Genomic DNA, 15,991 nt, shown 5'->3' on the forward strand with positions numbered 1-15,991 from the left:
CTTCCCTTGTTTTCTTTCCTTTTGATTTGCTAATAGCCTCGTCTCTCTTCCCCTGCAGCTGCCCCCAATTCTACTGCAAGAGTTGCTGCAATCACTTCCACTCTGGGGGTGGAGATCTGGGGAGGGGGGCGTTGGGGCTCTTAGAGAATTGGCAAGCTGAAGATTCAAGTCACCATGCCAGGCAGGGCAGCCCAGTCACACTTCACAGAAGCTTCCGGAGACTAGGTCCTCAGGCTGCCTTAACGCCCAAGCACATCCGTCCCAAGGATCCCTTGATTTAGTGACAGAAACAGTACAGCCGCCCAGTTCTGAGTAAATGGAAGCAACAGCTGACCAACTGGCCTCTCGCTTGTCAGTTGGAGGCATGTAGCTTATGTTGTGGGGAGCCAAAGGAAGCTTCTGGCAGGCAGGACAGCAGAAATTCTTATAAGGTCTTGAGAATTGAAAAGTCCCTGCTCTCCAGACTTCCTCCTTGGACCAATTCATCTGAAGGCTTGGGAGTAAAGCTTGCCTAACTTGGCTGGGCAGAGCGCTCTGGGAGGCATGGTGAAACACCGCAAGGTAGAAGCGATCTCTGTCACCAGGAGGTGTTAGACCTGGGAGTTTGCACATTCATTCAGGGTACTTTTTATGAGGCAGGCATGGTGTTGGGCACTGGGAATACAAATATGAATGAGACACAGTCTCTGCCCTTTGGGACTGGGGCAGGCTTGTTACACAGACACATTATCGTACTGCATGGTGTGCGTAATAGCAAACGTAGGTTGTACTTGGACTTGGGGTGAGGGCCATGGAAATGTTCCCGAGGTGATGTTCAAGTTCTTTGGGCCAGTCTGATGACAGAGTGAGAGCGGTGGCTGATGCTGTGACCTGGGTATTTGATCTCTAGTCTATGGTTGGGCTCCAGATGTGAAAAGCCTCCTCGATTCCCACCTCGGTCCCATTCAGAGCTGAGAATTGCTTTTTCCTTTACATCTTAGTTCATTTGTAAGAGGCGCATGCTCATTTTTGGCCAGATTCGTGGGTCCCCCAAGGTCAGTGAGACTATGGCTTCATTAGTGCCAAAGAGACCCTTGGAGACAGTTGGGGTGAATAAAAGGGTTGACGCTAGAAAGTTTTAGGGAGAGAACTAAAATAAGAGCCAGAGAAAGAAGATCTAGTTAAAATTCCATGGGGGCTGGAATCTTGGAATGTTAGCATCCTAAGGACCTGAAACAGCATCTTAGGCTCTCATCTTATAGATGTGTAAACTGAGGCTCAAAGGAAGGCAGGGACTAGTCCAAATTTATATGGGGCTGAGCTGCAGAACACTTCCAGAAAAGCCCCTTACTCAAATTTATAATATTGTTGCTTTAATATAGCGAAAAGAGCACGAGGAGGAAGAGGAGGCAGGAAGAGGTAGTGTGCTGAGTTTGCTTCCCAGTTTTTCACTTACTAGCTGTGTGACCTTAGGCAAGCTAGTGAACCTCTCTGAGCCTTAGCACCTTTCTCTCTAAAATGGGATTTATAATCTCATCCTTAGAGTATTGTGCAAATTAAATGAGCTAGCATGTGAAAAACAGCTGCTATAGTGTTGTCCATGTATTTGCTACCTAATACAATATTTTCTTCCCCTCTATTTTACTCAGGGACTAACAAGCAAAATAGTTAAAAATCAGACATTATTGTGAAATAATAAATAAGGAATCTGGGAAAATAAAATTAAATCCACAAAGACCCTCATATTTTGCTGGTGTAGATTTTCATAATTGTGGAGACTCTGGTATTTAGTGTAATTGGATTTCAGATAGAAGGAAACACAATGGTTCAGCTATGGAAGGAAATAGTTCAGTATAGTATAGGGAACTTGAGGGGAAAGGGTCATGTAGGTTGTCTATATGTCTCCTCTAAAGCTACTTTTCTTTGTCATTCTTGAGGGAGGAGAACAATTATTTTGTTTAGTTCTGCTGAGGTTTTCCATTTTGTTGGCATGCGCCAGTTAAGAGGAGGCCTAAATGCTGAGCCAAAGGACTCTGCCCCCATCTGCAGGGAGGTCTGTTTGAGAACTTTCTGTGATGAGGGAGAGGGACAGAGGACTCACAAGCAGGCACAGGGGAAAGCAGGATTAAAGTGGATGTCACCTTTGGCCTCTAACCTCCCCTGCCACAGTGCAGCAAGTTGCACTGCACTTATTAAAATATTTGGTGTATAACCCCCGCCCTGTTACATATTAGCACATGGAATTACAGAGGGCCCCCATGATTTGTATAAGAATCTCCAGGGAAGCAAAGTCACCTTTTGGAAATAATACCTGAGATTTGTGTCTGGGACCATGCCTACCAGATGTCAGAGCACCATCTGATCAGTGAGCAACAGATTGCTCAAACTGGCCAAAGTGTGGTGGCTACCTGGTGGCTCCACAAAGGTGCCCAATCTCCCAGCTTTGGGCCCTGCCATGTGATGATGAGAGAAACCTTCTCGTCTCCTTCTCTGCCAAGTCCAAGGTTTGCCAGCTGCTCAGTAATAGGTTTGTTTTTCTGGGATGAGACAGTTGCTGCCTCTTAGAAGATGGCAAAACAAAGCCTGTAATCCCCCCATCCAATTGTGCAGTAATCCTCAGGGTGAGAAGGAGATCAGGGAGAGACAGGACTTCTCTCATTTCATTTAACAAACACACTGTAACACTAATGCTCGCTACCATTGTAAGCACTTTACCAGCCTTGGCTCATGTAATCCTCATAACAACCCTAGGAGTAGGTACTGTAACCATTGTTCTCATACTCCTTTTAGAGATGAAGAAACAGAGGAATTGAGAGGTGAAATAACTTGCTTAAGGTCTTATAGCTAGAAAATGGCACAGCCAGGGATTTGAACCCAGGCAGACTAGCTCCCAGAGTTCACACTGCTGAGCTGCCTCTCACAGCTTCTGTGAGTGACTCATTTGCTCTGCAAAGCCAGGGGCAGCAGCACCCCCTCAGGGAGCTCCTGGTGCTCCAGTACAACCTCAGAAATGCGGCCTCAGCACCGACTGTTTGTTGCAGACCCAATGAGCTGGCCGTTGAGGAATAAGCCACATGATAGGTTAAGAGCAACAGTGATCTCTGCAGAATTAATTGGTGGCTTCTCTTGCAAGAGTCCTGTCCAACTGACCCTGACCATTCACGTAGAATAGTTGCTTTTTCACTTGAAAATAGCCATAGAGAAGGGGTTGAGTTGGACCTGCTTGTATGTGTGCGTGTGCACATGTGTGTATATGCTAGAACATATTTTTCCCCTCCACAGATATGTGGGTGGCTAATTGGAACCTATCATGGGCATAAGTGGTTAAGGTTTATGTGGAAAGGAGTAACTGTTTATGAGATTTAGGAAGGAACATATTTAGTGTAAACTCTTTTCTAAAACATTTACAGTCTCACCAAGAGATAGAGAGCTGAATAGCAACTGGGGGAAGAAATTGTGCAAAGAGTAATCTAAATGCCCCACCTCTTCCTTCCCCTCATTATGAAGCGTCTAGGTCTGCAGAGAACTTAGCCACCAGCACTGGATGGCGGGTGTGCCAGGGGCTCCCAGAGGAAGCTGGTGTTTTCTCCTCTTTTTAAAAGTAGAAGACACAGAGGCCCAGGGAATGAAGTTAATTTCCTAGAATGCATGGGCTTTGGTGGCTCTCATGAGATTGACTCAGCCCTGGCTCAGTGATCCTCAGAAAGAAGTGAAAATACAGGCTGAGTATCCCTAATCCAAGCATCTAAAATCCGAAATGCTTCAAAATCCAGAACTTTTTGAACGCCAAAATGATGCTCAAAGGAAATGCTCACTGGAGCATTTTGGATTTCAGATTTCTGGATTATAGATGCTCAGTTGGTAAGTATAATGCAAATATTTCAGAATAAAAAAAATCATAAATCCAAAACACTTCTGGTGCTAAGCATTTTGGATAAGAGATACTTAACCTGTATCAACTCATTTCATAACTAAAACACCACTTTAAGGTCGGTAGTTTTATTACCCCCATTATACAGATGCAAAAACTGGGGGACAGAGAAATTAATAATTTGCCAAAGGGAACTTGGCTAATAAATGATAAAAGTGGCATTCGAATATGAGGAAAAGCAGCAGATCTGGATTTTAATCCCAGCTCTACCATGTACTATACTGTACTACTCTGTAAATTCTTACAGCAGCTATCCAGCACAGACCTTCCTGCCCCTTCCCAATTCAATACTTGGCCTCTCCCAAGATTTTGACCCTGGGCCATTCTCACTAGAACACTCCACATCTTGACTCCACCTCTTCACAATTCAACCCCCAGTTTGGGTTCCCTTCCTCAGGGCTCCCAGCCCAGCCTAATCTTCTTCTCCCTCCTCTTTCCACATAAGAGCCACTCAGACACCAGGGATTAGCTAATATGCATTTCTTATATTTGAATTATTATCAGCATATTCAAAGGGACTTTCCCATAAACATTTAGGCTGCACAATCACCCTGAGATGGAATGGGAAGGTATTTTATACCTGTTTTACTGGTGCAAAGCTTTACATTTTAACAGATGTAGAAAACAAGATGTTAGACATTAAATTTCCAGTGAATGGGGAGCAGAGAGAAGCTTTCTTCTGATGGGAAGGAAACTTTCTCTGCTACGGAAGCCCTTTCTGGCTTCCTCAGTGGGGAAAATCAAGGAATGTGTTGGAGAGTGGAGAGCATTTAAAAGAGGCCCTCCTTCTGCCCCCGGAGGCTCAGCCCTCTCAGCCTCTCAGTGGGAATGTGAGAATGAAAAGATGCATTAGCTGATGGGTTGACGCTGCTGCATGCTTCACGCAACCCCAGTTCGGACCAGCTGGTTAGCCTTTCGAAGCCGCACAGGGCAGTTCCACCTGGATTCATGTAGCCCCCCAGAGAAGGGCTGACGAGGTGCTCAGGGTGGGAGCTGGGGTTGCTTCTAGTGCTTGAAGGAAGGGGGAGGGAGAGAGTGGCATCCCTGCCTCTCTCCCTCTCCTCCACCCCCCTCCTCCCCTCACTCCCACTCCTCCCATCTTCCTCCACCCCCGCCCCCCTCCCCTAAAATCTGTAATGATGGAGGTAGTGAAAAGCAGGGAAAGATTGATAATCAGCCTCATTATTACCAGCATTATATATAATTATAGCAAAACCTCACTCATTTGGATCAATTGAGAGAAAAATCAGTCTAAATTCGTGACAAGTTGGCAGATTACTTTTAAATTACAATTTTATTACTTCTAAGTAACACATGTGAATAGTTTGTGTTTCAAGTACCACAAGCTAATGGTTACTCAGTGGGGATTTTAGAAAACCTGCTTTAAAAGATTCTTTTGTAATTAACACCCCGTTAATATGCTAATGTGCTCCTACTATGCTTTTTAAATTGCTGGAAAACATATGTATCTTAAATAGGCTCAACACTTCTACCATCTTATTTGCTTAACAAACCTTTTTTATTATTATTTTGTGAATGAACAAATACAAACTAGTTTATACCATGACCAATTTAGTCACCACTCTGAATTATGTTGTAAGTTAATAAGACCATGTTGGCTGTTTTTGTTTAGAAACCAGACCTTTAGAACTTGAAGAACCACCTCATTTTATAGAAGAGAGGTTGAGAGACTTGCCCAAGGACATATAGGCAAAAACAGCAGGTCTTCTGGTTCCTGGGTCCAAGTTTATTCCATCTGCTACATAATGCCTTACATTCCTAAACCTCTTTATAAATAGGTGCTATTTATTTCCATACCAATCATTGGGTTATCGGTCAAAAAATATTTGTTGAGTGCCTATTCTGTGCCAAGCCCTGTGCTTAATACCCATATAATGGGGATAATAAAACTACCGACCTTAAAGTGGTGTTGTAGTTATGAAATGAGTTGATACAAGTTAAATATCCCTTATCCAAAATGCTTAACACCAGAAGTGTTTTGGATTTGGGATTTTTTTTATTTTGGAATAGTTGCATTATACTTACCAATTGAGCATCTATAATCCAGAAATCTGAAATCCAAAATGCTCCAATGAGCAATTCCTTTGAGCATCATACTGGCATTCAAAAAGTTCTGGATTTTGAAGCATTTCAGATTTTAGATGCTTGGATTAGGGATACTCAACCTGTATTTTCACTTTTTTTCTGAGGATCACTGAGCCAGGGCTGAATCAATCTCAGCACAACAGATAGAGGGGCCCCTCCTGGAGGCCACTGTCTATTTCGTTCAAACTTCAAACTGACAGCGTAGTCCGTAAGGCAGAAATTATTCCCATTAGACAGATTAGGAAACTGAGGTTTAGAGTGATAAAGTGGCCCTTTTGAGGGCTTGCTGCAAATTATTATAGACCTAGAATTTGAGTCTAGTCTAGCAGAATTTCTGTGAACATTTCTGCATATAATTAATGACATTTTGCTTGCACACCACCTTTCCCAGCCAGCACCAAATTATAGACCTTGCTGGTACAGATGGATATTATGCCATCCCTAACAAATGAGAGGCTCCAGGGGATCCTGCTAACGAGGACCGGCTGGCTGTCCCTTTAAGCCAATTCCGTATACTGGTACATCATGTACCAGTTAGTCCATGAAGGCAGATGTCAATGAGTGTTTGAAGCAGATGCCAATGAGGGTGCCCCTAGTTCTCCTCTCATTCCTAAAGTCCTTGAACATCAATTATGTGCACACCCAGCTCTTGAATCCATGACCTCTGTCCATTACTCTCTCTGGATTTCTTGTTCAGGTAGGCTCTCTCTATCTGAACAAGGCAATCTCTATAGATTGTCTTCTAAAGATGGCAGTCTCTTAAAATACAGCGAACTATATTCCTAGTCCCATGTTACCATTGGGTAATATTCAGAACATTATCTGTTCTCAGGTTCTAAGTCCCTGAATTCTTTGAATCTATTCACTTAAACTCAGCCCTAAGAAAAATGTGCAGAAATAATTAATCTCCAAATATTTTGAGACGTCAGAGCTTGTAACTAGTTTGTACATTCTGCCAGGGCAGGGAATGGGCTTCATGCTCTTGGTGTCTTACACAGCCCATATACAAGCAGATGCTTAGCCAGGCGTGCTGGCTGACTGACTGACTGGCATTCTTCTCAGTCTAGGATGTTCTTCCCCTGCTCTCCAACCTCTGCTCTCCACATCACTAGGGCTATGAAAACAGACACCATGAGCCCTGAACCCTCCAGGAGGCTGCTTCCCCATGACACTAGTGACCAGTAAAATGAAAAGGAGGAACAAAGGAGATGTTGAGTCACAGAAATGAAACCTAGGCAACCAGCCTAGAAGAAACACTCCAAAATATTCTTTAAGTACTTTGTTTCCCATTCCTCTGACATCTTGTGAATGCTTTTTGAATTAAAGGTGATAACAGGCTTTTCCACTTTTCAAGTTTGGATGTTAATTCTGAAATCCCACCAGGAGTTTGGGATTGATCTTTAACCTTGAAACTCTTGCTGTCCCCCACTTCTGTCCCCATCTGGTTACGGTAGCTGATAAAAGAGGGCAAGGAACTCCAGGTTGTTCCATTTGCATTTGAGGAAATGGAGGGGTCAGGACTTCTCAAGGTCACTGCCTGGGGTGAGGGTCTCCTGAAAATGATAGGAGTTGGAAGTCCCAGGTCGTGGCTCCCTTTCTGTCTGACCTCATGGGTGCCTGCCCTGGGATGATTTGTTAAAACATAGTTTTCTGAAAATGGTGCTCCCTCCGAGGCAGAATCCATGTCTCATTTACTTTGTCAGCATCTCATAGTGTGCAGTCTGACACTTTAAGAACAGGCGAATCTCCTCTAAGAAAAAGGTACATACCAAATTCTAGCTAAATTTAGTGCCATAGTCTCCAGATTTTCTATAGAAAAGGGAACTAACTTTTATTATGTGTTTACAATTTTCCAGGCTTGATTTTATTTAACCTTCACACTGTGGAAGGTTAACCCTTACCCCATGTGGTTGGTAGCATTGAGCTATTTTACCAAAGGGTGGGAGGAGGACTCACTGTGGTTCAGCGCCCTCTACTCCCTTTCCTGCCACCCTAGGTGGCTCCAAGGGGACTCAGGGAAACTCAGATTGAAGACCACAAACAGCCACAGGTCATGGGCAAGCCATACCTCCTTTCCCCAGTGTCCTTGCTTGTAACTGAGGGGTTGAATTCAGTGATCTGCAGGCCCCTCTGTGTAGCTTTGACAGTCAATCCAGCTCTGTGACAGAGAAGCTGGAGGAAGAGCAGTGTGGAGCTAAGGTGTTGGGGATCACTGCTAACTGAAGAGCAATCAGAAATGGTAATGGTAATAAAACTTCTCCAGAATGATCCCCTAGAGGTCTGCAAGCTTATTGGAATGCAGCCACATCTGTGTGCATTAGCTTACGCATTGACTGTGGCTGCTTTCACACTACAAAGGATATTGTGAGTAGTTGTCACAGAGATGGTACAGCCAGCAAGACTGAAATGCTTACTGTCTGACCCTTGAAAGAAAAATTGTGCCAACCTCTACTCCAGAATGCAAAATTGGGTTTCACATATTAAAATAAATTGAGGTCCACCTGGAAAAATATTTTAGTCCTTGTTTTATTAGCACCTTTGAGGGCCCAGTCCCCTGCCCCCCACTCCTGGTCATTTTGTTCATTTGGTGCAATTATGTATGTCCAAAAGGAAAAGAATGCGTTATGATCTGTAAGTTGTGAAGAGCATAGGGTAAGAATTGACTATCTTATTTGTTCTTACACATAATCCACCCGTTTGGGGCTTATCTGGGCTTACCTCCCACAATCTTCCCTCCACCCTGGCAAGTGGCAAGCACAGTGCAGGAGTTCAGCACAGCGGCCCTGGCACAAGACTGCCTGGATTTGGATCCTGGCCCTGCTCTTTACCAGCTAGGGGGTCTTGGGCAGTTTGCTCAATCTCCCTGTGGCTGCACTTTCCTGTCAGTAAAATGGGGATGAGGATACTAATAGTACCTTATTTCCAAGCGCCCTTGAGAATATTAAACAAGATAATGCATGCCATGCCCTTGGAAGGGTGTGTGGCACGTAGAAGGTGCCTAATAAATGTTAGCCACTCCAAGCTGAGTATCCCTTATTGGAAATGCTTGTGAATCAAGATATTTCAGATTTTGAATCTTCTTTTGATTTTGTGATATTTACATTATGTACTTACTGGCTTTGCATTCCTAATCCAAAAATCCCAAATACTCCAATGAACATTTCTTTTGAGAGTCATGTCAGTGCTCAAAAAGTTTTGGATTTTGGAGCGTTTTGGATTTGGGATTTCTAGATTAGAGATGCTCAACATGTATAAAGTGTTTAGAACCATGTCTGGCTTGTGGCAATTGCTCAGTAAATATTATTATTGTTATTGTTACACAACAGAGGAGGTGACAGTCAGTTGTTTGTTGAAGTGCCTGTGCCTGGCAATCTCCTGCCGACCTTGCTCAGCAGCATGTCTGTGTTAAGAGCCAAACAGGGAAAGGATATATGAGTAAGTTTGCTGCAGACAAAGAAAAACAAGCCCGGTGTCTGAGAATCCTATGATTGTTGGGCCTTCACACCATATCCCTCCACTGGAGGAACAGAGGCAGGCTTTGGTGTGTGACAGTTCCACCGTGGGAGAGATCAGAATGGGATAGGGCCCCATCGTGCTCCCGTGACTTCATATGGAGACTCCTACTCTGAAAAATGCCAATTCGTTAGCTCTGTCCCTTTCCCCATGGGTGGGCATTAGCCATTATCAATGATTCATTACAAGTTTCCATTCCAACCTGAAGAGGGTTGCTAATGGGAGAGCAAACTCTCTACCCTTCCTGGCACAGCAGCAAAGGGGTGGAAACACCAGGCCATTTGCTCCCTTGTCTGGCCAGTCAGAAAAACCGCATGCTTGACATTTTGCTTTTATTGGCTGAGGATAAGGTTGCTAAGCAACTTCCTTACCTTGGTAAGAATTCTGTAGTTCTAAGTACCCTGGCTTTTGTGTCCCCTTTCTCAGTAAGTCTCTCTCTCTCTCTCTCTGACACACACACACACACAGACACACACACACACGCAATTCATTGTTTAGAGATTGTGGTTCTGGTAAACCTCAGGGACATTGCTTTCTTATGCAAATAATTTCTGTTGATAAACTTTATACCTAGTTATATACATTAATTAACAAAAAATTAATGGACCTCATAGTCTCAGGAGCTCTCAGCAGTCCTCTGAGTTGGGCCTATTTGTCTCAATTTATGAATGAGGAAACTGCAGTTTACAGAGGTCATGTTCCGTGCTCAAATTTACATAGCTGGAAAGTGGCAGAACCTCAGCCTAGAACTCTGACTTCCAAGCTGTTGTCTCCTCCTCAGTCCTGCATCCCTGAAGCCATAGTGCCATCAATGCACACAGAGACTTTTGGAGTCATTGTAGAGTTATACACTGTACAGATTCCCTTCTCAGTTTTGGCTCCTGGTGACACTCTTAGCACTTTTAATTGGAATACCAAATGGTTTGAAGGCCTAACGTGGTCCAGTTGATGGTGACAGGTACTCCTCAGCATCTGGTCCAGACTCAGACCATTCCAGACCACCAACACCTGCACTTCTTTCTTTTCAATGCCAACGAGCCATGCCCTACCCAATGCTCATGAAACATTAGTGCTGGAAGGGATCTTTCAGGTCACTGAGTGCCAGCTCCTTACTGGGGGAAATGAAACCCAGGAGTATGAAATGCTATTCTTGGGTATGTTACCAGGAGAGAAGAAAACCTTTTGAGGAATTCCATTAGCGCTTTTTCATTAGATAAGTTATTTTGTAAATAAAATCATTGCCTGAGCAAAGAGAATGAACTCTGCAGAATACAGACTTGTTGCATCTGGCATAGGTGGCTGGAAGATCAAGAGGGCACAGGGGAAGGCAGGGAGCAAGGTTAATGGGATGGCGGGGCCAGGGGTCATGCCACAGAGTGAATTGGGCTGAGAGACTGGATCAGGCCATTTGTGCTGCTGGTATTTTGCGCTACAAAATACCTCAGACTAGGTAATCTATAAGTAATAGGAATTTATTGCTCACAGTTCTGGAGACTTGGAAGTTCAAGATCAAGGCATGAGCGGGTTCGTGTCTGGTGAGGGCCACTCTCTGCTTCCAAAGATGGTGCCTCACATGATGGAAGGGATGGAAAAATGGACAAATCATGCATCCTCTGATGCGGAAGAGATGAAAGGGCCCAGTAGTTCCCTGAAGTAGTTCCCTGTCTTATAAGGGCATTAATCCCATTTATGAAGGTGGAGCCCTCATGGCCTACTCACCTCCAAAAGGCCCCACCTGTTACTACTCTCTTGCGGTTTAAATTCCAATACAAATTTTGGAAGGACACATGCATTCAAATTATTGCAAGGACCAAAAGGGAGCATTAGGGAAAACCTTGCCTTCAGATTTGGACTAGACTTATCCTAGCCTGAGGGCTAGACAGTCTATCCTGGATAAATTTGCAATAAACACCACTCATCCTTCAAACAGGAGCTTGCCTATTTTCAGCTGGTGCTGAAGGGAAACCTGTCAGTTTTCTGCCTAGTTCATAGCTTAACCAGAAGGCTCTCGGTGGGGAAGGAAAAGAAATAAGATATAATCAGGTATCTGGAAAACTTGTGGTGCCTTTTGGTATTGGCTGCAGTTTCCATGGGGCTGTGGAAAAAAAAAAGGAGTGAGAGAGGCTGACAAAAACATCACAGACAGGTATGCATTAGTGTCTATTTGAGAGAATAGATTAATTTTCCATTGAGAAACACTTTTTCATAAAAGTTATTGTTTTCTAACTTGTCTAAAAGCAAAGCTATTTATTTCTAAGAACTACTGGGCCATTGTGAGAGGCAAAGAACTAAAATGCATTTGTCTAAGATGTATTTGTCTTTTAAAATTCTGTTTTATTTTTTAAAATGTAGTTATAAAATAGCCCACCTCTTCTGGGTCATTGACTCAACAGAAATAAATCATATTTTAAAGGCCATTGAGAACCAAACTTTAACTCATTATTTCACTGCATCTCAACAATGTACCATTCTTACCACTGCACTGAGTAGTCAAGTTGCCTTACTTCTTATTAATAATGATAACAAAACAAAAATGTACTTTAAGTTTCAAATCACTTTCACATCATTATCTCATTTTATTTTTGAAACAACTCATGAGTTCTTCAAAGTCCATGTTTGTATATTTTTGTGCAGGTTGATGTTTCTTGAACATCATTCCTTTGCACACTGTTTTCATGATATTTTATAGATCCTCTGTACTTAGACTTTTTCTTAAATTAATTTACTGTTTTAAGAAAGCTTAAATAGCTATCCTTAGGAAGATAATTTTATAACAAAAAATAAGCGCTCAGTCCCTCCCTATAAACAAAAGGAAACAGAAACATAAATATAAAACTGTTAATTTTCTTTTAAGTTTGCTGACATAACACTTAAAATGCCCTTTGTCACTGGTGGCAGAGGGACCACACCCTGGACTTCTTGGGTTGATGAGTGTGAAGCAAACTCTTGCTCTTGCCTGTGCCCTCAGTCTAGGCCTGATGTCAGGCTTTGGTTCTTGACCCTGGGGATAAAGAAATAGAAGGCACAGTCTCTCTGAGATCTGTTTAAAGCAGAATAAAAAGGAAAGTTGCAGGGTGGTCTGGTCTGTTTTTGGCAAGCCTAAGCAAGAAGGAAAAGTCAATTTCCTTCAGATAGCTTGGTCATGGGGGAAGGACAGCTGTCTTCCCAGTGGAGTTCATGGCTCCTCACCCATTGAGTCAGGGCTGGCTCCTAACTCACCTGTCACACTTTATCTTAGTAGCAGACTCAAAGTATACATTGGCCTCGTTAAATGTCACAGCCCCCAGGGCCTCAGAAGAGTCTAAAACTGCTCTTTCCAATGAGTGGCCATCTGAAGAGTCTTGGTTTTCTTGGCTTTGAGTTCTTGAGCGCTGCCGTCTTTTCTCTCCTTCAGATGAACTTTCAGCGTGAGATCACTTCATAATTGAGTCATCTTGTACTCTTGGTGCAGATGGCTCTCCAATCATCTTTGCTGTCCTTGACAACAAACACAGAGGAGAGCGTGGGTTTCAGATTGGCAATTTGAATCGAGGCTTTGCTACTAACTACCTGGGCAGTGCCAGGTAATCTGATAGAGATGGAGAAACAAAAATGGACATGGTTTTTTCCAATAAACAAATATGGTGATACAGTATAACAAATGCTAAGATACGAGTAGGAACAGACAGTTTTAGGAAATAAAAAAGGGCAGGAAACCAGACCAGGAACACAAAGAAAAGCTTCCTGGAGGAGGTGGCACTTGAGTTAGACCTTGAAGGTCAAATAAGAGCTTCTAAACAATGGAGGCAGAGGTAAGTCATCCTGGAACTGGAAATGATATGGGGTTAGATGGAGCCTAAGTGTTCTCATCTGCAAAAGGCTGAAATGATTTTCATAGGTTTATTGTCAGGATAAAGAGTTATAGAAACTGCCTGATGCTATTGAGGACACATAATAAATGTTTGAGTTATTCATTTTAACCACTTTGCCATGTCCCTGTGGGCCCACAGCATGTGTTTTCTCCTTGATTGTGGTACTTAGGACATGGGGTATTGGGACTTATCTGTTTATGAGGCAATTGTCCCTGATAGACCAAAGCTCCATACCTAGAATGACAAGAGGGTCACAGCTTCTTGGAGTGACTTCCTTCCAAAAGTAGCCCTCAACTAAGCTAGCAGAAGCTCCAAGAGAAACTGCAGGTTGACATTTTTTCCAGTGGAATATTTATGTTTAAGAATAGTTTCACAGTTATATTTCTGACACTTCCTGCTCTCCTCCAGAACTTGAAGGAAGCCAGTTTCTCCTAGCATCCTACTCCTAACATTACACTTAGCACCCACTGATGTTGCCCAAAGGCTTAGGACAATGCCTTGCATGTAGTAGGCACTCAAGAAGTATTTGTTGGATGAATAATGAGCCACACAAAGTCAGGCATATGACTTCCTCCACTTCTTATCCCATCTGCTTGGCAAGGTGTCTGACCCACAGTAGACATCTGAGAATGGGGTAGCTTCTCCAGCAGACCGTGCTTACTGAGCACTCAATTCTCTCCCTTTCTGTCCATGTGGACAGCTTGGGTGCCATGGATGTGCTGCGTGCAGCTACTGTGCACATGGCTTCTTCGCCTCTGTTCTTGCATGCTAGCTGCACAGGGATCTAGTGATGTGATCCGCGGTGGGCTGCCCTGTGGTGTTTTCTAGTCTCTGCTTTGCTGCTACAGATCCTAAAGCTTATAGCTCCTCTCTTCTGGAAAGAATGTTCCATGCGGGGCTCCCAAGATGGCATGAGGGCACTCTCCTGTTTCACCTCGAGTTTGCTACTGACTACAGGGGAATGTGGGTTCAATTTATTGGAAAAAAGTGATACTGATGACCTCCTCACCCAGACCCTGTTCCACAGACACTTTTGGCTGCAGCATTCTATTCTTGGAGGCAGAAATAGTCTCAGCAGTCTGGTCTGCACTTGCCTTCCTGTGCTTCCTGGGCCTCTGTGGCCATAAAGCCATGCCTAGCCATTCCAAGTCTTCTCCCCTGAGTTCTAATTAACCCTGTACTATAGAGAAGGACAGGACAAGAACATCATGTATATGAAGCTTCAATAGATACAGGAAACTAGGGGTATGACAACAGCCACTGCCTTCCCCTTCATTATTATGGAATGTGACTCCTGATGTCAGTGACTGTGTGCTCTTCAGCTCTGAATCCCCAGCACCTGGCACCCTAATAAATGTTTGTTGCATATAAATGAATGAATCTCAACCCTGCCCCAACTATCAGAGCAATATGAGTTCTAGTCAGGGAATTCTGGAGCAGCCTGGGAACCTACTCACTCTCCCCATCGAGGTTCGGTATAGACTCACCTTCCCTGGCTGGCTGGCCCAGGCCACAGTCACTCAGGCTGGGAGCTTCTGGGCTGTGCCCCTTGTTGCACTGGCTGTGGATCCAGCATAGTCCAGAGTGGATTCCAAGCTGGGCCCCAGAGAACATCCTTGCTTATTTCTGTCCTAGGGCAGGCCCTCTCCCCTCTGTGTTGGTCGCTTGTCTTTATACCACCAGGGTAGTGTAGGTGAGAGTGCCTAGGGCTTACAGGTGTGTAGGTGTGGCTAAAAGAGGGGCAGGATACAGGAAAGAAAGGTGGGGCTGGGCCTCTGTCCCCCAGGGCCCCTTTCCATGTTCCCCAACCTCCCACCATCTATATTCTTCTTCTCCTTACAGGCTCCCCTGGCCACACTGGCTCTACATCCATGAGCCCATCAGCAGCCTTGTCCACAGGGAAGCCAATGGACAGCCACCCCAGCTACACAGATACCCCAGTGAGTGCCCCACGGACTCTGAGTGCAGTGGGGACCCCCCTCAATGCCCTGGGCTCTCCATATCGAGTCATCACCTCTGCCATGGGCCCACCCTCAGGAGCACTGGCAGCGCCTCCAGGAATCAACTTGGTTGCCCCACCCAGCTCTCAGGTAAGTGTTCTTCCTCTCCAAGGCCTTTCCAGCCATCTTACATGGTTTGACCCAGACTGCTCCTGGAGCAGAACCAGCACTCAGCAGGTGCATAACGCATGCTCGCCAAAGGGTTTGGATGGTCTCTGCAGACGTCCCTCAGGCAGAGCCTTCATTGCATGTGTCCTCAGGCTGAGCAGTCCTGAAGAACTGACAATTCCTCGTGGTCCAGAAGACTGTGACCAACAGGGAGGCTCCCTTGTAATTTTAGCAGTTCAGCCCTGGCTGTGATTTCAACATCTCTCAGCAGAATGGACCCCTTTTATTCTTCTCAATTCAATCATGAGCATTTATTGAGTCACTGAAGTACCACGTGCTCTTGTTAAAGGCAAAGCAGAAATGATCAGGAAATGGCCATTGCTTTCCAGGAGCTTACAAATGAGAGGAGAAATAGGCAGGTATGTCAATGGATAAATTGAGAACAAGGCAGACTGCATTACATCCTGTCTCTGAGACTGGGAGGTTGGGAAGGAAATTTTACC

The 15,991-nt window shown here is 44.3% G+C and overlaps 1 protein-coding gene across 2 annotated transcripts in view; it reads left to right on the plus strand.

Annotated features, from left to right (window-relative positions):
- Positions 1-15,991, plus strand: part of RXRG (retinoid X receptor gamma) — a 144,918-nt gene that overhangs the window by 101,641 nt on the left and 27,286 nt on the right. For both annotated transcript variants that reach the window (XM_058442897.1, XM_032159106.2), the window contains one exon: positions 15,223-15,470. In XM_058442897.1, the coding sequence (XP_058298880.1) occupies positions 15,223-15,470 (248 nt within the window). The remainder of the gene's footprint in view (positions 1-15,222; positions 15,471-15,991) is intronic.

Source organism: Hylobates moloch, unplaced genomic scaffold (assembly GCF_009828535.3).
Source record: "Hylobates moloch isolate HMO894 unplaced genomic scaffold, HMol_V3 SCAFFOLD_8, whole genome shotgun sequence".
NCBI lineage: Eukaryota > Metazoa > Chordata > Mammalia > Primates > Hylobatidae > Hylobates > Hylobates moloch.